Source organism: Panthera onca, chromosome A2, assembly GCF_046562875.1.
Source record: "Panthera onca isolate mPanOnc1 chromosome A2, mPanOnc1 haplotype 2, whole genome shotgun sequence".
In the NCBI taxonomy this organism is placed as follows: Eukaryota; Metazoa; Chordata; class Mammalia; order Carnivora; family Felidae; genus Panthera; species Panthera onca.
In genome coordinates, this window is record NC_138340.1 from 143538600 (window position 1) to 143562601 (window position 24002).

The 24002-nt window shown below is 39.5% G+C and overlaps 1 protein-coding gene across 6 annotated transcripts in view; it reads right to left on the minus strand.

Moving 5' to 3' along the window:
* The window catches only part of GRM8 (glutamate metabotropic receptor 8), a 759243-nt gene that overhangs the window by 586780 nt on the left and 148461 nt on the right, over positions 1–24002 (minus strand). For all 6 annotated transcript variants that reach the window (XM_060633021.3, XM_060633020.3, XM_060633022.3 and 3 more), the window contains exon 3: positions 14092–14308. In XM_060633021.3, the coding sequence (XP_060489004.1) occupies positions 14092–14308 (217 nt within the window). The remainder of the gene's footprint in view (positions 1–14091; positions 14309–24002) is intronic.

Consider the following 24002-nt stretch of genomic DNA (forward strand, 5'->3'; position numbering starts at 1 on the left):
GGTTCTAGCTACACCAGCTTCCCAGATATCTCACAAATAAACTATAAATGTGCATTTGCTTCTTTCTTAATAAGACACAATTTATAATTATTACCTTGAATTTATAATTATTAGCTTGTTTACTGGTTTCCTTTTAAGATCAATCTCTTTACTAGAATCTAAGCCCCTTAAAGCCAGAGACCAGATATGTGAATTCCCAGCACCTAGCATAGTCCTTGAAACCTCATATTGGCTCCAACCATTTGTAAAATGAATCATGAATAAACAAGCTCCCCAGGGTCCAAAGTCATGGCTCTAAATACTAGAATTCATATTTAGGACATCTTACAGTCATAAATTATGCCATACACTTACATACCTAGAACACTCAAAGGCAGTTGAAAGACGAGCAATATATTCAACATATTCTGATGTTGCATCTGCCCTATTTGTCATACCTCACAGAGCTTTGGGCCTTAACTCAACTTTGCCCCACCAGAACCGCTGTCCGGTTCTGGTTCTCAGAATCAAATTTATCAATCTTGGCATCAGACCTGCTGTCATCTACCTAAGCTACTGCTTCTGTTTCCCAACTTAAAACGGGCTTTAACTCTGGCTTCCTAGTTCTCCTTCCTTCCCATGAAATTTCCTGTTGTAGACCTAATCTTGAGCCCCAGACTCCAAGTCTCCCAAGTGCCAGCAGATAGGATGTGATGCTGAATCCTGACCTTGGGGAAGGCCCATCCCCTCCCATGTGGACGGCTAGCCTGTCCATATACCTATGTCCTCCAAACTACCTCCTTCCTGATATCCTATCACCAGGATACACTCACCTGCCATGTGCTCATTTATCTATTCACTCAACAAGCATTCTCAGAGTAACTTCTAGACCCTGCAACTATAGTACTATACAAAGATAAATAAGGTATACTCTCTACCTCTGAAGGAAGGCAAAGAAGTAATTAAAATACAAAGTGGTATGATATCTATCTGTTAGGTATCTAGAAACTGACCAAGTGTTCATAGTTGCCCACTTTTCACCTTATACTTTGTCTTGACAAAACATAGGCCAGGCTTCTCTCCTTCCTACATACCCCTGAGCTTTATCTGCCCCCAAATCTGAGCAAGCACTGAAAAACGGAACATGTCCCCTCATTAGCTTCTCCTGGGAATCAGCTGACCACAGCAGGACCCTTTCCCATCAGCCCTCACTGGTCATTTCTCCTTTGCTTACCCAAACTTCCCTTTAAAATTTTCCATTAAGCTTTTGCTTATTCCTCTCTACCCTGTAAAAGCAAAGACTTTTTCTACTTTTAAAATAGGGGCATTCTCTATTGCAATAGTCTTTCTTCTGAAGTCTCTCCTTATCTATGTCTGGATTCATTTTTATTCCACAGAATACAGAGAAAAGAACCCAAACTTCACTGGGAGGAGGAGAGGGAGATCAGAGAAGACTTCCAGGAAAGAACCTGAGAACATTGTCAGAACAAGGAAACATTAACCAGACCAATGTAAGGAAGGCAGGAATCCCAGGCATGCCACACAGCAGGAAGTTCACATTACTCATCTGGAACCATAATTTCTTGATCCATGTTCTGCATGCCTGAATGGCATTCACCCTACCCACATCTGGCGTTACTCCTGAACATCTGTCCCCAGTGAACGGCCTGTCTCCTTCCTTTGTCCAGGTCTATCCCTCTTCCTACCTACACAAAACATACACATGTGTGTTTTTTCCTCCAAACACATGTCCCTTCCCTCCCAGTATGCTATGGAAACCTGAAGAACACTGAAGGGATCTAGTTATTGATATAACAGACTCAGGCCCGCTCTCATCATTTTCATGGACCCCCAGTCCCAAGCATCTCACACTGTTTTTGGCTTAGGCTGAGTTCCCAGAGCCTAGAGATAGGAGACTAAAAGGACACGAGAAATGTAAAGACAGTAATCTTGACTAGAAATCCTACAAAGGCAGGAACCAGGTCTGACTGGTCCAGGGCCATATCCCTAACCTCCTAGAACAGGGCCCACACATAGTAGGTGCCCAAGTATTTATTGAATAAATTGCCATATCAGCTTACATAAATAGTTCCATCTAACGTAGGATTCCTTCTGGCAATAGCATCACGCATCATTTTGAAACGGAACACAGTGGTTGCCCTTCACGATATCAAACACAAAAGGCTGGCAATGTACTCTGTACATCCCATTGTCCCTTAATAGTCCATTATGCTCATGCCAGCCATGATACATGATGCAAATGTGGCCCCAGAGTCACATGGCCCTGAGTACCACAGTCTTGGAAGTGTATCTGAACTGCTACAAGAGGCTTTTTTTTTCCTCTCTCAATGCCACAATGCCAGAAGATATGTTTAAATCATTACTTAAAATTCCTTTCCCGACCAAGCCTCTTCCCAGAGCTGTTAACAAGAAACAAAATGTGCTGACTTGAGTTTTACTTTCTCTCTTTTCCCCTGCCTTCCCCTTGTGGGGCCCCCAGTGAGTCATGAAATGGCTCTGGTCAGGTAACATTGAAAGAAGCGAAGAAAGAAGCCCAGTATCTGTCAAACATGCAGATGTTAGAGAACGAAGACTGTGCAGCACAGTTTTGCCAAGGGACACGACCCCTGAAATAATTGGCACCTATTTCAATAAACTATTCATTTCATAGCCTTCTGATTGTACTATTCTTGAGCCATTTATTTTCAAGGAAACCATAATCATTGCTTAGTTGATAAGTTATAAAGTAAACTGGGAAAACACACTCCTAATTCTCAGGCTAACTCTTTCAGGCCTTCAAAAATGACATAAATAGATTCTGATGTTGTTTCATATCTGCAGAAGGGTGTTTTTATATTATGTTCTTCTATCGACACAGTAAAGTGCAAATTGCATCTTAAAGCTCCCATCTAGTGCCGGAGTTTCCAAGCAGAATTGCTTTAATGAGAAAGTGACTTTGGAAAAGGAAACAAAAGAATGTGATTTTGTTAGGGCTAGGCAAAGGAGGAGAAGCACACTCTTGCCATGACTTGGGCATTCAGTTTTGAGGCATGTAGAGACCAGCTGGCAAGGACAAGGGGAAACAAGGCTAGCTAACCTGATTACAGAAGCTGATGCCTCAGGAGAAACTTGAGTAGCCCAAAGCCCAGTATCCATCCAAAGGACCAGGTCAAATGTGGGCTCAATTCAGAAAGAACTCCGTAAATTCAGCAGCTATCATTGGTGTTATGAATTGAATTGTGTCTCCCAATTTTCATTTATTTTCATTGCAGTTGTAATTAAGTAAGGGTCATTGAAAATTTTCATTGAAAAAATGAAAAGGGAAATTGAAAATTAAGATGAGATCATAATCATATGAGGTCACCCAATATGAAGTCATATTGGATTAGGGTGGGCCCCTAATCCTATACAACTGGTGTCCTTATAGAAAGGGGAAATTTGGACACACACACACACACACACACACACACACACACAGAGTGTATGCCATATGAAGATGCAAGCAAAGATCAGAATGATATGCCAACATGCTAAGGAACAGTAAAGATTGCTAGCAAACCATCAGAAGCTAGGGGAGAGGGATGGACCAAATACTCCCTTCCGATACTCTAAAGGAACCACCCCTGCAGATACCTTGATCTAGGACTTCTAGCCTCCAGACCAGAAGACAATAGATTGATGTTGTTTAAGCCACCCAGTCTGTTATACTTTGCTGCAGTAGCTCCGGAAAACTAATATAATCAGTGATGAGAGTTAGGTAGCAGGAAAAAAATAACTCAAAAGAGGGACCACACTGTTGATATGACAGATTCTGGCCCTTTTCAATCATTTGCCTGGGAATCTCTGAAAAAGAACCTTAAACCATCATTTGAGGCTAAGTTCCCTTATTCTAGTGATGTGACACTAAAAGGATGTGAGAAATGTAAAAGTAACAAGCTAGAGAGGGTCAGGACCCCAGCACATAGCAGGGGCCCACTCCATAGGCAGGGCTATCCTCAATGGCTTTGTGCAGAGTCACACCTCAGCAGCTGGGCGAGAATACAGGCAGGACTGAACACCTCCAACCAGTCAGATGAAAGAGTTGACAAGGAGTTGGCAGTGTGTCATGACCCAAACCTCAGAGTCCAGAGTCTGGGGCAGAGCCCCAGTCCCAAGGATCCAGAGTGTGAATCAAGGATAGGACAACACTATAAGTTTGCAGTGACCTAGAGACAGGCTCAGGGCTCACCCCAGGACCACCACCAGGGTCCATCATGGCCAAAACATTATAAAGCCTGTATGCTTGTGGGCTGAGGCTGAGGACAAACTGTTGGCCCTTCGGTTCGGACTCAGGAACTGAACAAAAATGAAAACACTACCAAAGGCATAGGTGATGCTGGGTAGGAGAGATCAGGGAGAAGAAGAGCTAACAGGAGAAGGCAAGTCATCAATGGATACATCTAAGTAATCATCAGTAGATCAAGAAATAAAAATTGTCAAAAACTATATGCATTTTATACATATTAAACATCTCACAAATACACACAACATTCATTACAAAGTTGGTATCATAGTCTACATTCAATTTTTTGTGCTGCCTCTTTCATGGGAAACTATGCTTCTGTTGAAGTTATCTAACTTCATTTCACTTCACATCACATGGTGTCCTAACTTTCTTGGAGCTTGGGGTCCACAGACTGCCACCCTCTGCTATGTTACACAAGGTCTTTTTGTTACATGACTGCAGGACACCCTCTTTTGGGCCCTGTGTTCTTGGGCAATGCCTGTAAATGATGCCTCTGTGAAGGCAATGATCACATCCATTTGTAATTGTTTGTTTGCTTGTCTGAATCCTCTGATACACAGTGCCCAGCATGGAAGCAGAAGCCATGATTCATCTCTGTATCCTGAAAGCTTAGCGCAAGTGTGACCTGACACAGGGTGTGTGCACAATAAATGCAGGCTGAAGAGACTAATGTGTAGGTTGAAAAAGGAAGAGGAATGAGCAGTGTTCCAATGCTGATATTTAATTAATTCATGCATTCAACTAGTGCCAACACTATTGTAGGTAACATATTAGGCCAAAAAAATAATAGTAAGATTGGTCACTGCCAGGAGGTACAAAGCAAGATTCAAGAATAAGGAGTACTGGTTGCCTTTAATTGAACACTTACTTGGACCTCACTGTGCCTTATTTGTTCATTGAGCAAAATGGACATAGGCTCAGGGCAATAAGACCACTCCCAGGTCACCTACTGCTGAGAATGAGTTCCTAACACAATACAAGCTGACAGTTATTGAGCATTTACCATGTGCCACACGTTGTTATGATCTCATTCACATCTTGTACAGTTGTTAAACCCATTCCACAGATGAAAAATTGGGGCACAACAAGATGAAGTTACCCAAGGTCTCACAGCTAGGATGTGAAAAATCTGGAACTCAAACCAAGAGCGAAAGAAGCATTTAATCACTCCCTAGCACTGTCTGTCCTAAGGGACTGGGTGTGGTCTGTACCTACAAATTATAGGCTTTGGTATTTGCCAATAAGAAAATATTAAATTCTGAGTGGCTTAACAGTATGGAAGCCCCTTAAGTTTCCCATATAGGTTACACATCAGCAAAGAAAATGTATAAGCCATTATTGGAAACATCTCTGCCTTTCAGTTCCCAGAGCCTGAGCAAGTCTGACCTCTAGGCTCACAAAACCAACACGACAATGAATATGGTAACATGGCCACTCAACAGGAATTCCTGAAGCATCAGTTATGTTCCAGGCCCTCTGCTGGATATGGAGGGGTGGGGGAGGGTGGTCCTTCCCCTGAGAAAAGCACAATTTAGCAGAAGACAAACAGAGAAATTGCCATTACGGTCAGAGCGCCAAGTGATGCCATAGGGACCCACAGGGGCAAATCAACAGAGAAACTGGCATTATGGTCAGAGTGCCAAGTGGTGCCACAGGGACCCACAGGAGCAAATTGCTGAGGACGAGGCAAGATATTCCAAACTTATCCTGGTATCTCAACCCTTCTAAGTGGCAACTAAACAACCAGACCCAAGCAAAGACAACTGCCAGGTGACACAATAGTTAATATTGTGACAGGAGTAGCAAGAATAAGACTCAGGGTAGAAGACTTACATGGTGGCTGTGAGGAACTAATAAAGAGAACAGAGAGGAAAAGCTACACAAAAGCCTCCTATATTTCTTTTTTTTTTTTTAAGTAGGCTCCACACCTATGCAGGGCTTGAGCTTACAACCCTCAGATTAAGAATCAACATGCTCTACTGACTGAGCCAGCCAGGCACCCCAACAAAATCCTCCTTTCTGATCTTCCTGGTCTCTCAGGAAGCATATGAATAAGCTTGAGGGTGATTAACCAATCAAGCCAAGCCCTCTCTGGCTATTTACCCTACATACCAGGCAATACATCTACCACTCTCATAATATATAGGTTTGCCACACATTGGGGAAAAAAAATCCATATTATCCCCATTCCTTTCACCAGTAACACCTGATATTAAATAGCGTGTTAGAGTTTATGAATAGCATTCACAAGTATTATATCATTTGATGACCACTGAGAAGAGGGCACCCATTTTTCAGACAAGAAGATTAATCCTCAAACAAAGTCTCATAATTGAAAAAGACAGATTTAAACAAGTTCTTAACTCCAAGGTGGGTTCCACTACATAAAACTGCCAGTGTTTACTAAACACTCAACTACAGCATCAGAACCAGAGGTTTGAAAGCGCTTATTGAATGTTATTTGCTATTTCACATTAACAGCAGCTGCTGCTAGTTAGCAGTTCCTAAGCCCTAAATATTAAGAAAGGCCAGGGTGAAGAACAGCTTTGAAATGATGCTCTATTTGATCAGGTTTTGCAGGAATTGTTAAAATCATATACACTTTCTCTGGATCCCTATAAAGCTTCTGCAGGATCACTGCACCTGCAGTTCCAATTTACAATTTCCTCAGCCCTCCTTTGAAGTTATTCTTGCCAATTACCTGGTGTTAATATTAATTAAATATGATTTGCAACTTGAAATGTGGTGTTATCAATGGAACTCAGCTGTAGGAATATAAAGTAAAGTTTTCAATTGAATTTAAATGTTTCCTTTCATTCATAGTATTTTACAACATTAATACTTCTGTCAAATTGATTTTTGCCTGCTGGAAGTCATTTTTCCAAAGCAATGAACATCTGAGAGAAAAAAGCTGCTCTTTATGTATTCCTTTCTTTCTGTCATTGAAAATACTTTGTTTTAATCTTGAAGTGAATCCATTTCAGCTAATAGAAACTTGGTTCTTGTTTATAATCCAAGAGGAAAAAAATGCTTTCTTTTAAAACACTACTGAGTTACTTTAAAAATATGATCAGCACTTTTCAATTGTATACTAGGAACGAAGTCTCCCTGAATTTATTGCTTGACCCCTGCCAAAAAATAAATCACTATTGGCAAGTGTCAGTCGTTTTATATACAAAAAAAATTAATTAAATTGGTTTATTGCATTAACATTTCAAACAGATTGTGCCAGTCCAACAACCTCTGCAACCCCTTCCAATTCTGAGATTTTAAGATTCCAAACACATGTCAGACAATAGTCAGAAGCTTCCAGCATTTGCAAATTAGAAAAAAAAAAAAGTCACGTATGGTAAAAGATTTGACAGAATCAGGTCTATTCTGCCCCTTGTAATGTGTGTGATGACGACTCACTAGCCTGTCACCTTCAATAAGCCATTCATAAACATGACTGATTAAAGGAGGGGTTTTGCCATACTGTAAAAATCCACAGTGAAAAGATATAATGCTTTCACAAATTCCTTTTATCTTCAAAGATAAAGCTTTAGCTTTCTTGCCCCTTATAATGATAGTGGTAGCATTAACATTTATTATCCTGTCTTCTTTTTTAAAATAATATAATAAGACAAGTGAAAGCCTATCTAAAGACTCAAGGAAGTCATTTATGAAGTCACAAGCTGCAACTCCCAAAGTTTATGATGGAAAAATGTAAGAATATATTCTGAAAGCCTTTATTACAATATCAATGAAAACATCATATCAAATAATTAAAATAAGACAAAAGCTGAAAACTGTGGTCTTAACAACTAAGGGTGTGTAACACGGGTGATGGATAAGTCTTAACAACCAGCAGCAGTGGAGCTATTCCCTTCCCTCAGGTCACAAGAGCCCAAAGGAGAAAATAAAAATCAATTAGGCCTAAAAGGACCCTCTAGATGTCCACAATTTTCTAGGTGCCACCAAAAGGACAGTACCTTGGAATTACACAGCAGGGAGGTTGAACAGCCAGTACACCACTGTACAGGGAGTGCCCCCTGTGATCCTACTAGAAAGTTCTTAACTACCTAGAAGCCTAGGAAAGCCACACTCTTAGATGCTACCACCTACCCCATTCTGGAACCCTGAATTATCTGTTAGATCATTCCATCCATCCAAGTAGTTGGGATAGGGAAAGTAAAATTGTATATAACATTCCAAAAGGAATTTCTGAACTGGTTTTATTATGGGCTACTCCATTAACCAAATTCTGTCTACTTAGCACCCCTCACATCCTCATTTCTAACCTACTGACCTCTTGGTCTACCTCCCATTCCTTTCACTGCAAGTTATCTCCCTAAGTATACCCATCTACACTATTACCCTCCTGTTATGGGTTTTAAATTGTGTCTCCCAACAACATATGATGAAATCCTAAACCCAGTACCTCAGAATGTTAACTGGAATGGAAAGTGAGCTCAAAATGGAAATAGAGTGATCCCAAATGCAATTAAGATGAAGCCATACTGGGGTAGGGTGGACCTTTAATCCAATATGATGGGCATCCTTATAAGAAGATAAGACATAGAGACAGGAACAAGAAAGGGGAAGCTTGTGATATGATGATGGAGGCAGATATTGGAGTGATGCCTCTATGAGCCAATGAACACCAAGGATTACTAGCAAAAACTAGAAGCTACAAGAGGTAAGGCAGGATTCTCCCCTACAGTTTTCAGAAGTAGCGTGGCCCTGCTAACATTTTGATTTCAGATTTCTAGTCTCCAGAACTGTGAGACAATACATTCCTGTTGTTTTAAGCCATCTAGTTCATGGTAATTTGTTATGGCAGCCCTGGGGAACTAATGCACCCCCCTCTCAAGGACACTCCTTGATTCTCTGTCATTGTACCATACGTGTTCAGCTATGCCCACTGGCAAAAGTTCTTATTCTCATATGAAAATCTGCCCAATATCCTTGAATTTTTCCTCAAGAATCCCTACCATCTCCCATCATGGAAATCTTCTTCAAAGGAGACTGAGAGTCCCCCAATAGCTACAAACCTAACAAGAGAAGAGATTCTGTCATACTCTTAGATTTGCTAAGTCTAGGCCATTATTCCCATACTTTTTTTTCCCCCATTTATACCAATTCCCTAGCTTTACTGAATGTAATTGACAAATGAAAATTTTGAAATATGTATATGCTGTGAAGTGATTACCACAATCAAGCTAATTAACATGTCCATTACCTCATATGGTTACTATTTATGTGTGTGTGTGTGTGCGCACGTGTATGTGTGTGTGTGTGTGCGTATGGTGAAAACACTTAAGATCAACTCTTAGCAAGTATACAAACCAGTATTGTTAACTATAGTTACCATTCTATACACTACATCTCCAGAACTTACTCATCTGGCACAAATGAAAGTTTGTACCCTTTGGCCAACATCTTCCCATTTTTCCTACTCTCCAACCCCTAGCAACCACTATTCTCTCTGCTTTTATGAATTTGACTTTTTCTGATTCCACATATAAGTGAGATCAAGCACTGTTTGTCTTTCTGTATCTGACTATTTCACTTACCATAGTGTCCTCTAAGTTCATCTATGTTGTGCCAAATGGCAAGCTTTCTTTCTTTTTTAAGGCTCAATAATATTACCCTTATATTTTTTTCTTTATCCCTTCTTCCATCAATAGACAACTCAAGTTTCTCCATATCTTGGTTATTATGACTAGTGCTACAATGACTATGAGAGTAGGTACCTCTTTGACATACTGATTTCTTTTTTTTTTTTTTCAGATATATATCCAGAAGTAGGAGTTTTAGATCATATAGTAGTCCTATTTTTAATTTTGGATTATTTTCCATAACAACTGCACTAATATACACTCCTACCAATAATGTACAAGGGTTCCCTTTTCTCTGTATCTTTACCAATTCTTAGTATCACATACCTTTCTCTTTCTCTCTCTCTCAAAAATAAAGATTAAAAAAATTTTTTTAATAATAAATGTTGTGAGAATGAGCTCTGGGCCTACATCTCAGTTCCTTCCTAAGCTCTAGACAAATGTTCTTTGTTGTTTTTCTCCAAAAAGATACATGTTGTGCCTACAATTTATTGTATTTATTCCCATCCTATCCCAAATCAACTTCTCCATTTTACTGATTCTTTTCTATTTGTGGTATTTGCATTCTCCCAATTGCCCAGGTTCAGAATTTCAAGTTCAACTTTAATTTTTTTCTTACCCTCAAGCTCTACTTCCAATCAATGGCTAAGTTCCATAGACCCCATGTCACAAATGTCTCCCAGTCTGTTATCTCTTCCATTTCCATTATCATTGCCCTATATCAAGTCAAGACTGATATTGCACAGTCCTCTCAACTGGTCTCCTCATCTTCCATTTCCCATTAATACAATCTTAAATACACATTCTGATACATCACTCTCTCCTTAGCAGTTTCCTTCATTGTCTAAAAAATAAAGAATAAAATTACCTCTCTATGAGATGAAATACTCAATTATGTGTCCATGTCAAGCTTTCCAATTTTGTATCCCATACTTCATGATAAAAACTACACTCCAACCAAATTGTGCTATTTGCTGATCTCAAATGTTTTTTGCCTTCCCCTCTACACAAAAAAATTCTACAGTCAGGAATGCCTTGGGCTGAGACTATAACAGCTAGGACATCAATGGACTACTTGTCTTTATTTTATTAAGTAACTCCTGTCACGCTCCCCTTAGAAGGATCTTGGCTAGATAAGAGCCATCACAGATGTCTGTGTTCATGACCATCATTCACTCATTTTCTTCACTCTTGGAGATTCACAGATACCTCCCCCAAGGCTCCGATTTGTTAAAATGAAAAATATTCTAATCAAACCATACAAGTAATTTATCACTAAACAGATTTTCATTTCACTATCATTCCATTATGATCTGTCTGAATTAATAAGATAGGAAACACTGGAAGCCCCAATTTACACTGAAATTTCTTAGCAATCAATGTTTCTAAAGAGAGAAATTCTGAACAGCAGAGTAAAGGAAAATTTATGAGTTGGGAAAATATATAATTTTATTAATAGGCAGACACTCCACCAAATGAATTTATACATCTCCTTCTCAGTCAAGATACTACGATTTTTAAAAACACACTACTAACATGGTGACAGAAATGTCACCAATGTTGTAGTAAGAGAAGCGAATGTTACAGAACTAATGAATTTCCATCAGAGTCATCAGATCATTTCAGAATGGGTTAAGTTGCTACCATTTGCTATTCCCATTAATATCATTGTCATGTAAAAGGTTTAATTTTCAGCTATTTTTGTTCTAGATAAAAATCTTTGTCATTAAAATGAGGGATGATTTTGATATTTAATATATTCCATGGCATACTCTAGTGTGGTACTAATTTGGCCTTTTCAGTATTCTGCATATTAATTGACAATCCAGCCCTCCTCCATTCCCCAGATAAGTGAGTGTTGAAATAGAATGGACAACCAATCAAGTCACAGAATACTGAAAGGATCGATATAGAAGAAACGTGTTGCTCTAATCAGGAGCATACACAAGGCACTAAAATTATTTTCTCCCATACTAATGACTAAGATAGAAACAGGAATAATGAACGTACCATCTGAATCCTTTTATGTGACAGTATTACCAAAGTATAGCAATGCTCCCCAAAAGTGAAAACTAAGTATTTCTTTTTTTAGTCAAAAGAATAAAACTGCGATCTCACTTAACTTTTAGAACAATGCATTTTATCAGATTCTGCAACAACTGGCAAATTATGTCCTGTATTGAATTTTTCATAGCAATCTGTTTCATGCACAGAAAATGTGACCTGTAGTTGAAGAATGTACAGGATCATTGCAAAAAATATATCATTCCAATACATACTCTATTAGTTTCCTTCTCTTGTAGAATTATCACTCTGGTCGTACTGAAATCAGCTGCTTAAATAATGCATTAACCCTGCTTCCAGAAGCTGTTGTTTTCATTTGAGTGGGCATTTCCTCTAAAGATAAACTTGGGATTCTAGTCCAAGAAGATAATATAATTTGTCATCATTTGAAGTTCAACTGAATGCTTGAATCATTTTTATAGCAATAACGACATAATTTAAAATTTCACAGAAAAAGATTATGGTATCATGGACACTAACAACAGGTGTGGACAGTTCTCTGATTAAATCAATTAACCCAATCTGTCCAACAGCACCAGGCCTTTTCTACATTTTCTGCAATAGCACAACTCTGGGACAAATGTTAAACACACTAACCATTGTGTATAATAAACTCTCATGCCTTATTATATGCAGAAGAACAGATCCCAGCTATCTTCACGTCTTTCCAGAGAAACCTTATTCCAATAATATAACTTTAGACTCTGCCCTTACTAATTCTAGATAAGCCCAAATCACTTCCATGGTCTTTTCCTGAGCTGAAGTCTCCAAGAAAGACAACGAATTATCAATATAATTTCTTCCTTCAAACTCTCAAAAACAGTTACTCAAAAACAGCTGGGGGCACTTTAATTTTCCACAAAATTTTGTTAGTACTCTCATAGAAAAACACCTACACTTTATTCAGTAATTCTCAATAAGAATGATAGTATTTTTTTCAATATATGAAATTTATTGTCAAATTGGTTTCCATACAACACCCAGTGCTCATCCCAAAAGGTGCCCTCCTCAATACCCATCACCCACCCTCCCCGCCCTCCCACCCCCCATCAACCCTCAGTTTGTTCTCAGTTTTTAACAGTCTCTTATGCTTTGGCTCTCTCCCATTCTAACCTCTTTTTTTTTTTTTCCTTCCCTTCCCCCATGGGTTTCTGTTAAGTTTCTCAGGATCCACATAAGAGTGAACACATATGGTATCTGTCTTTCTCTGTATGGCTTATTTCGCTTAGCATCACACTCTCCAGTTCCATCCACGTTGCTACAAAGGGCCATATTTCATTCTTTCTCATTGCCATGTAGTTCTCCATTGTGTATATAAACCACAATTTCTTTATCCATTCATCAGTTGATGGACATTTAGGCTCTTAAGAATGATAGTATTTTTAAGTAACAATATGTCTCCTTTCACCCACAAAGTTATATTGTTGACCAGTGAGCGATAAGGTTTGTGCTCTAAGTTGTTTTTTGTTTGGTTCCAGTTTTTTCACATAATGGAATGGATTTACAACCTCGTGGCTAAACACACACGTAGTTAAATGCCTATAGAGATTTGGATAAGCACCTTGAAAAAAGCCCAGGACAGAGCTCTTCAGCACCTTGTTCTAACCAACGTTTTACATACTGCTCTTCATTCCAATGTAAGCTACAGAGTATAAGGTAGGAATAAAAATGCACAAAGTCAAATATGACAATAAGAATATTGCTGAAGTATAGCCTTGGGGGCTACTTCAGTATTGTTTTAAGATGATTACCAGTCTTAATCCCTCTAGTGTTGGATGTTAAATTCCACTGCCTTTTTTTTTTTAATTTAATGACTTGCTAATGTAAACTTCCATCTAGAACAATCAAATAGTATGTCATTTATTCAAATTTACAGTGGCTCTAATGTGCCAGCAAACTCCCTCGTCAAAACAGACAACTTTTAAAAATGTTCGCCTGAGTCAGGAGCTCTACTTCCTAAATTAGCACCAAAGTGTCACCTTGATAGACCATGAACAACAAAATCATTTATAATAAACCCAACTTCCCCTGAGAGTGGACAGCCTAGGCCATGCATCTATAGGAGCTCTAATTATTTCATACAGATCAGAGAGCACTTAAAGATGCTCAGACTTCCACAGTCTGTCACCTCCAAATATAATCATCTGATAAATATATGCTTACCAATCTCCCTTGAGATCTGAGTGAAGGCCTCCACACCACTCTCTCCATAGTTGCCCTCAGAAGCCAGTGTTGACACATAATTCCACCCCAGTGCTGTAACAATGTCCACCATGGCTTGCGCTTGGTAGGAGTCAGGCGGGACTACCCGAGAGAAGAAGTCATACCTGGTGTTATCACTTAGCTCTGGGGCTGTGGATGCATAGCTGATTTGAGGTATCTGCAAAACAAATGACAGATCATTTCAACCCATGAGGAACCCTGTCAAACAATGAGACTAAATAAGACACAACAGACTAAATAGCCAGTAACCTAAACATACCAGCTGGAAGCCAAAATACGGTTTTGTGACCACCAATTTAATTAGAAAGTATTATACAAAAGTCTGTAGGATCACTTTCTTTCACAACACATTTATAAACAGCAAGAATGAATTTAGTTTCGCTTCAGGTTCTGAAGCCAAAGCAAAACGTTTGTGTGCTTTTTGTTTTTTCTTTTTTACATCATAAATGATAAGTTCTGGTACAGAAATGCGGCCAAAATGAAGGTATAATACATACACATATCTGAAAGGTCACCTCTGAAATTGTCTTTGGCTTTAGGTCATAAAGGTTACATGACTACAAACAGAGAATTTAATAGACTTTTTTTTACACGTGATACCATTTCAGTCTTAAGATTATTGCTTTTGGTAAATTATTTTAAATATATAGTTTTGCAAGTTTATTCACTATTTACTGATATAATCATTGAGTATCACAAAAAGATTTGGGAATACCAACTGTGTATTTTCTAATAGAAAGATCTTTCCAGTTTCCCACTCAAACAAAATCACAAAACAGGAATCTATACTGTAATTTCTTTAGGAAAAGAGAATGTTTTCTGACATACACAGGGTGAACTGCCAGATTTCCAAAATTAGGAATCCTGTGTCATTCATCCTACATAAATTCAAAGTGAGTAACAAATTAACTACATGCCACAAATCTCCCCCCCAAAAAACTTGTAAAATATAACATTTACTCATATATCCAAGTGAGGACTTCTACTCTACCAATGAAAAGTGCTAGTATAGAAGAGCACATGGACGCTAAAGCAGCACAGTGGAAGGACATTCAGGCTAGATGGGGCACAGATGACACAAGAAATCTGGCAGACAATGAAGGGAAGGACATTTTAGCCACAAGGAACCACATGTCCAGAGGCATAGAGTCAAGAAAGGGCATGGTAGATTCCAGGAATTGCAGCGTTTCACACGGTGGGAATGCAGGATAGCAAGGGAGGAACACCAGGAAATAAAACAGCAAAGCTGGACAGATAAAGTGCTAGTCAGGTATGACAAAAAGTGTGGATTTTATCACAAAGGCATGGGGAAGCACAGAATGACTGTAACTAAGCTAGTGGTGGAATCAGATTTTTGTTTTAGAAAGTTCACCTGGCAGCAGTGGAGAGAGTGGCGGCCCTCAAACTTCAGCGTACACCTAGGTAGTCACATTCCAGCAAATTCTGACTTGGTATGTCTAGAGGTTTAGAAATCTGCATTTTACTATGCTCTCCAGAACAATCTAATTCAGGTGAGCCTACACTGTGCTTAGAGATAAATTAAAGGAAAGCCATGCTAAATGCAGGACAACCAGTTAGAAAGTATGTAAGTATGAAAGAAAGTATGAAAACTGAACTAAGGCAATGATGGAGAGGGGTGGGGAAGGGGGAGGGTGTAGAACCTGTAAGTATCTAAAAATCAAGTAAAAGTGTAGGTAATGAGGATAAATGTGGAATGACTCTTAGTTCCATGGCTTTGGTAACTGGGAAGATGATATTTGCTATTTACCAAGCTACACAGAAGAAGAGGAGATTTGGAAGACAAAAATGATGAGTTTAATTTTGTGTTTGCTTTTTTGGATCCTCCTATGATATGAATGAAAGCAACCAAAAAGTAGGCAATAATATTGAGGATATGAAGTTCAAGAGTCTTCAAGACTGGAGGTAAAGAATGGTGGGGGCGTAGTGAAGGAGGTAGTGAAAGCCATGACAGTGCATGGGATCACCCAATGAAAGTATGAAGGGTGAAAGAAGGGTTATTTGGGAGCATGAGCTATGTAACAGTGCATCTCACCACCCCTCTGCTGCCATACCGTAGTGTGAAAATTCAGAGGTCAAAATGACTCCAAGGTGCCCAATTCAGGTTGTTGGGTTAAAGACTCAGGTTTGACTAGTACATAAAGCAATTAACTGTGCTATCCATCAGATCCCGTGATTAACGTGAGTGCTAAGATGTCAAAAAGGCTGCAGTTCCATCTTCCCACATAGGGTTGCATAGTCTGGAATCTGTCACCCACCACACCCTGGCCAGATAATTCCCAGTCCACATGGAGGTTTTGACTCTCCTCTTGACATCCTTGAAAAGCCCTCAACATTTGAAAAACCTTTCATAGGTCTAGAGAGTCCTACTCCATACCAATGGCCAGTTAAGTAAAACTAAACTTTCCAAGATATAAAAGCCTCAGTTACCCAGGGAGCAGTTAGAACAATGTGCTTGGAGCTCTCCAGGGTGCTGCAAGATCCAATCAGCTTCTGTGCAACCTGTATTTATCTATACTGACTGTAACAATGATTTAGCCTATTTAACTCCCAATTCTGTCCCATCCTGTTCTGGTGGGATTATGTTAACTTGCTTATTAACATCGTGAGACCATAAAAAACAGTCTGACCTGCCTTCCTCCTGCCCCTTTGCTTTCTCTGCTAGATACACTGGCCCTATCTTGGCAGACTGTTCCCTTGATTAGACTTTGTGCCTTTCTAGTACATGACTACTCAGCAAGGACACCCCTTCAAATCTCAAACTGAACACCAAATCTGGGCCCTTTTCACCTTTTATTGCCTGCTTATAAATAACCTTGGAAAGAGACAATGAATGACTCAGTGAGATCTTTCTTTTACTGAATAAAACTTTCGCAAAGATCAGGAGCATGTGCATTTCTATGTTCTAATGAAAGAGATTCGGCAGCCTGACTTTCACTTTAGAAGGAATTCTGTGCATGTGTGAGTGTGTGTGTGTGTGTGTGTGTGTGTGTGTGTGTGTGTAGGAGGACATAGGGGAGCATTCTATAGCAAATTCTATAGCACTATACCATTTCCTTGTCCTATTTGGATATATACCCTAGTTGGGTATATAATAATCCTCCCACTTCCTCGGCTACTCAGAGTCCAGCAGTAAAATGACTTACACAACCCCCACCTGGCCTATAAGAATGAGCCACCCCTTTCTAAAAATGAGCACAAAGTGTGAAAATTGAGTGTTTGAAACCAAAACTAATTATCTCAAATTACTACCTTCAGTCAGTCACTTTCAGGGCTGTTTAATTAGCAGTCAGCATCATGTTTAGGATTAATTAAACAGGTGTAAAGGGTATATAAAATAAAAGTGCAGATAGAAAATGGTTGTTTGAATAATTAGGTAAAGGACTTTCTCCCCAAAGTCTTGAGGAGTTTTCTCTTTGCAGATCAATGTGTGTAAAAGTAATGTGAGAGTACATGTTTGATTTTCCACTTGTTCAATTTTGGCTATGTTGCAGTCTACAATAATAGACATGAGGACATACTGATCATATTTTAAGATAGCTTTTCATGTTGTCATGAAGTCACATCTCATTTTAATTTTATTGTGGTTGACCACTAAGCATTGCCTCATTAAACATTTTAATTTCTGTGCATTATTCTCAAATTAACCCCCTACTGACAACTGAAGTGAAAACTTTTTTTAAAACCTGGAATGTTACTTTTTCTTTTCCCTACACTAAATCTATCCTAATGAATCCCTTCACCCTGGAGTTTCATCTACTAGAAAAAAAAACAGTAAAAAACAAGTGGTGGGTGAGGGACAGAAGTAGAGAGATAAATGAGAAACAAAACAAGGAGAATGTACCAAGAAAACAGGGTGTTAGGGAAAGCATTCTGCATCAGCTCATTCTTTGGAAGAAAAACATCCTTCATGAGCCTCTGTTAACTCTCACTTGCCCATTCAAAAGATACTATCCAAACTCTTCTGGATCACCAAGCCCTGATATCAGACTCTGTCCTATCCTCTTCCCAACTTCTTATCTTCCCTGTCATGCCCTGACAGTGTCTGCACTTCTGCCCATGCTGTTCCCTCTATAACCCATTCTGCCCAGATGCAATATCCAGCTCAAAAGTCACCTCTTCCTTGGGAAACTTTTGCTAATTCTCTCAGTCAGAGGTGTCTTTTGCTGTTCCTCACTCTCATAGCCTCCATCATCGGACAATACAACCATGACTGTGTGCTGGCTTAGAAGCCTCCCGCGGACGAATTCTCTATTGCTTAATTTGGTATCCTTAGCATCTTACGGAGAAAATACTTAATGAATGCTTGGAGACAATTAGTTAATTGAACTGTGGCAGAATTTTGATGCAGACTCTTCCCCCACAGCCTTCTACCCTGAATCCCATCAAAATATTGGATAGGCTATTCTCCATTTGTCCTTCTTGTTCCTTCTCCTTCCTGCTATGTGTCCTAGGAATCTGCTCTGTGACTATCTCACTTGAGTTCCTTCACCTCAGGCTTCCATCTGAGTATGGTCATTAGGAGACACCAACAGAGATGGGAGGGCAGGGGACAGAAGTTAGAGTATTGATTCCCCCAACTCCTTCCCCACCAACTTGGTGTTTCTCTACCTAAGCCCTCATCTACAGCTAAAGCTCTTGCAAAGTTTTAGTGACCACTATGTACTCTTGCCCCTTTAGATCTTCCCAGTGTTGCTAGTTTCTGAGTACTTCCTATCCAGTGTTGGATCCTTTAACTGTGCCCACACCTTATAAATAGTATTTTTATTAACCTTTCTTCCATGACCCCTTCAGTGTGCCAGAAGCCTGACTAATACACCCACTCTTCCAGGTCTCTATAGAAGAGACATCCACTCTCATGCTTCCCTACCCTCAGCCCTGCCCTAACCTCTCAGCCCTTCTCCATCCATTGTCCGTTCCAGCCTTCTCTATCACTGTCCTTACACAATTATTTCCTTTATCTTTCAGTGCCTCATCACATGAAATTGCATCGCTTGAAAACACCTATCATTTTGCTTTTTTCTTTCATTTTGCTTTTTATCATTTATTTTCCTTGCGATGAGTTTTCATAAGAATATGTAGCACTTAAATTAAGGCCATATTTCCATTACTCAAATAAAGGATATCTGGGGCAATTAATTGCACAACTCAAGATTTGTTTGTTAGGAACATTGGTTTAGTGAGAAAAAAACCTCTTCTTTTTCCACTACATTTTCACTTGAGCCCACAGAAGAAGAGATTTCCTGGGGCACCTGGGTGGCTGAGTGAGTTAAGTGTCTGACTTCAGCTCAGGTCATGATTTCATGGTTTGTGAGTTCAAGCCCTGCATCAAACTGTCTGCTGTCACTAAAGAGCCCGCTTCAGATCCTCTGTCTCCCTTTCTCTCTGCCATTCCCCCACTCACACGTGTGCTCTCTCTCTCTCTCTCAAAAATAAATAAACATTTTAAAAAAGAAGAGGAGATTCCTACCCCTAACCTCACCCTTGGGGAATTATAAAATGCATATTTCTACCTAGATCTCTACCTCTTACTTACTCTCCCCAAAGGAGAGAGAAGACAGAACAAGAGGTCAGATTCTACACTTAGTGGGGCAAGAGTCATGAACAGGCTCTGCCTTCATTCTTTGACCTGCCCACACACATCCCAGGTTTCTTTTCTCTGTATGGCAAGGAGACCAGGCTAGGCCTCCCTTTCTGGGAAAGAAGCCCACCCCTCCTCTCCATATTCCACAGACAACCAGCTGTGTGGCAGAGCAGGAGGCCCAAAGCCCATGTCACTGGTTAATAAGATTTCTGTGCAGGTAGAAATGAGTCCTAAGGTTGAGATGTAGTGTGTAATTAGGCCTCAAGTCCACACTAAATGTTTTCCAGTCCAGTTCTTAACAGACAGCCATGTGTCTGAGGAAGTTATGTGATGTTTGCCCACCTGTTAATAAAACTAGTTACTCAGTCCACGTTTAGCTAGTCATTCTAAGAATCTTGGCCTTATAAACCCTAAGAAAGGCCAAAAGTCTGACTTAGAACTCAAGGAAACAAAAGTTCTACTCTAGAAAAAAGAAATTCAGTTACAGCCTCTTGGATATTTTGATAAAAATAAACAAATATATATAGAAAGTACATATTTTAAATGAAAGCAGAGATTTTGGTCTTCTCATGACTGTTCTCTATTTCTAGACAGAATCTCAGATTTTTGCCTAGGACTTGGCTGCTCAGAAGACTACATTTTTCCAGCCTTCTTTGCTGTGATCATTAGCAGTGGTTGAGGGTAACTTTTGAAAAATGAACTTGAAGGAAAAAGGCATGTCTTTCTCATGCACCTCCCTCTTTCCTGTTGGCCAGAATTTGGACAGGACCTCTAAAATTCCATTAGCCATTTCAAGTCATGCCCCAGTGATGGCAAAGCAAAAAGCCACACCTCTTGGAACGTCTGGGTGGCTCAGTCGGTTAAGCATCCAAGCATCCAACTCTTGACTTAGGCTCGAGTCATGATCTCACAGATCAAGCCCCTGTAGAGTGAAAGCCTGCTTGGGAATCTCTCTCCTCCCTCCCCCTCCACCCCACCTCTGCCTTCCTTCCCCTCCACTCTCAAAATAAATATTTTTAAAAAGCCACACCCTAGTCCAAGGCATTACAATATCTGGATCCCTAAAACTACAGCACTATTTTTCCTGCTTCCTTCCTTAACCCTCTTAAATCTACTCTACACCAGTAATGAAACTGATCTTTAAAAAAAATCATATAATATCAAAATCTTGCTCAGAATCCTTCAATATCTTCCCATCGCTCTTATAATAAAGCCTAAAATTCTTGCTACAGAATCCTTGTAGATTTAGCACCTGACATCTTTCCCCTCACTCCCCTGATCCAGCCACAGGAGCTTCCTCTCTGTTCCCTGACCCGGCCAAGCCCTTTTTGCTCTCCAAACTTCATGCTTATTGCTCCATATGCTTTTCTCAAGTCTTTCCAGGCTTTCCTCATCCTTCATTCAGCCTTAGCTCCAATGTCTCATACCCAAACAAACCTCCCTTGACCCCCCACTTCCATGGTGATCTCCCCACCCCCATTAGTACCTCACTACCCTATTTATTTCCTGTATTATACTGATCACAACTTGTGTTAATTTGTGTATACTGTTTCCTCTACTAAAATGTAGATTCTATAGGGGTGTTCTTTGTGTTATTTACAACTGTAACATGAGCTTCTATCCCATAGAAGTTCAATAAATATATATTGAAAAAACTAACCCATCCATCTATCAATCAAGGACCGCTTTTATTATTTTTCTCCAAGCATTATGATTTTGAAAGATTTTTCTATAAAACTATTTAAGGAAAAATTCATCCATTTCCCATTTTCTTTATTACTTAAAGATCTATTCATTTGCTAAAGCTTCTGATCAGCATGAAATATTTGTTGTTACCAAGCTGAGGTGATAAAGTTCCAGGTCAAATCAACCAAGTGCCATTTCAGCTGTAGGTGTGCAGGCTCATCATAGGGAGGCAGGCTACTGCTACCAAGCTTTTTGAAATGCTGAAAATGGCCATGAAAATTTCATAACTATCTTGGCTAACATTTCAATCTGTCATTAAAGAAGCATAAAAATCACACTTCTAATCAAGGACCAAAGTCAGAGATTTTAAAATCATTTGCCCCTTCTTGCTGATCTTCATCTGTAAGATGGATATTCTAGACAGGGCTGCAAATGCTTCTATCTCCCTTAAAGGCCTGTGTCTCTCCCTGTTGTCATCACTGAGTCTTACTATACATGACTGAGAGGGTATGATGGGGTATTGTCGAGATGCAAAGGGGCTGAGGAACTTTAAGACACCATAAATACTCATTCATGCTCCAAGAAGCTTACAATTCCACTCCAGCTGCCTTATGGGTGTTTCCCATTGTTCACATATCAAAATACTGTGGATTAGCATAAAACTTGCCTTGTCTGTTCAAAACACTATGAATCTTGCATCTATATCTCTCATTTCCTGGTTCGTCAAAGATCCCTAAAGGGCCAAGACAACCCCAACAAGACTAGCAATGAACCACCTGAAGCACAGTTCAGAGGAAGTCCCTCAGAATCCTGGTAAATTTAAGTCTTCCTATAAGACACTCATATACATCTAAAAACAGGTTTGTAGACAGAAGACAATTTAAGAGCTGAGTCACCTCTTCATCATCAATTCCTGCCAAAAAGGTTTTTGTTCTTGTTTATCTCTACAAACAACCTTGCCCATTGATTATTGAACTTAATAGTGGAGAAGGTTAGTGGGGTGGGTTCCTCGTGCTGTTCAATAGCATCATTGGTTTTCTCCAGTGAAAGATCAGCTTGAAGCTATGCTCTTTCCTCAGGGGGTAGTGCTTGTCTGAGCACTTCTTCAGTGATGCTGGCCTTAGCAACAGCAGCCATCACTATGAGAGCTTCCTGCCACCTGGCCTTGGGATGGATTTATTGTTTTACAGAACTAGGTCCAGGAAAGTATAATGATTATGGCCATTTAACTTTGTCATTTCAGATGTGACTACTTTGCTGGTATTAAAACCACTAGCTCCTTGTGACAGAACATGAATTTATAATCAGAAATTACATAAAAATAAGAAGTTGAAGCTAGAAGTCAATGTCTAGCATTGACCCTCCTTTCCTCACACTGTCCTGAGCTGTCTTGCTCCTCTCAACTTCACAAAAATGAATAAGGAGAAGGAAAAGGAGAAAAGAAAAGTAGAGCCAAAGAGTGGAATAATAGTGAAGAGTGATGACCACCCTCTATTTGCTTTTCCCAAAACATGAAGAAGTACTATTTCTCTCCAAACCAAGACCCACTCAAAGCTATCCTGCCTGCACAGTAGACAGACAGTAATCTTCCTATTTGTATAAGTTAGTGCCAAATGTGAAATTCAGTTCCTGGCTTTCTTCTCAGTTGAATTCCCAGTCAATTCAAAAAAGGACACAAACTTTTGTGTTTTGATACACAGTGGAGCTTAGCAAAAGAAAAGGAGAGGAAGTCTATTGAAATAGGATATTGTGGAGGCCATGGAGAGAGAGAGAGAAAGAAAGAGACAAGGAGAGAGATTTCACTGTATTCTATCTTTATCCTTCTCCACAATATCAGCTCTTCCAGAATAAGCAAACTCTACCTACACACCACACTGACAGGGCCTGTGGTTAATTAACATAGCTGAGTATAGCATGCTGCTGGTAGGTTTAAGGTCACAAGTTTAATTCCATTATGGGCCAGGATGCAGACTGTACCCCTTACCAGAACCTTCCTCCTCACAAATGTACAGCATCAATAACAAAGCCAACCGGAGAGAGGAGAGACAAAGTCAATTCATTCTCAGTCCTAGATAAATAATTCAAAGATGGCTTGCTACTGATGTGAATCTGAAATTTCAGAGGCATATATGAAGAGCTAGTCATAGGAGGCACACTTTCTTCAAAACAAAAAGTGCATTTTTGTACATATGTATACTTGAAAATACACATATATATATATATATATATATATATATATATATATATATATATATATTACACTTACAAAGTCATTTCTTGGTTTCAGATAATCCATTTAGATATCCTACTAATTGTAATAGGGTACATTTTTCTCCCCACTTTTTCAAAGGTATTGTATGAGTCAGGGAAGTGACACATTCAAATTGGGGTAACTCCAGGAGGGTTCATAAAGGGACAATTTTCAAGGCAGGGGCAGTATATAGACAATGGCAGTTAATGCCATAATCCAGTAAAAGTCAGAAGTCAGGTAGCAGTTGCTACCTCTGGGTCCAACGAGCTACAGAAACCAGAAGGAGTCAGGAATGAAAGCCATCTCGACAAA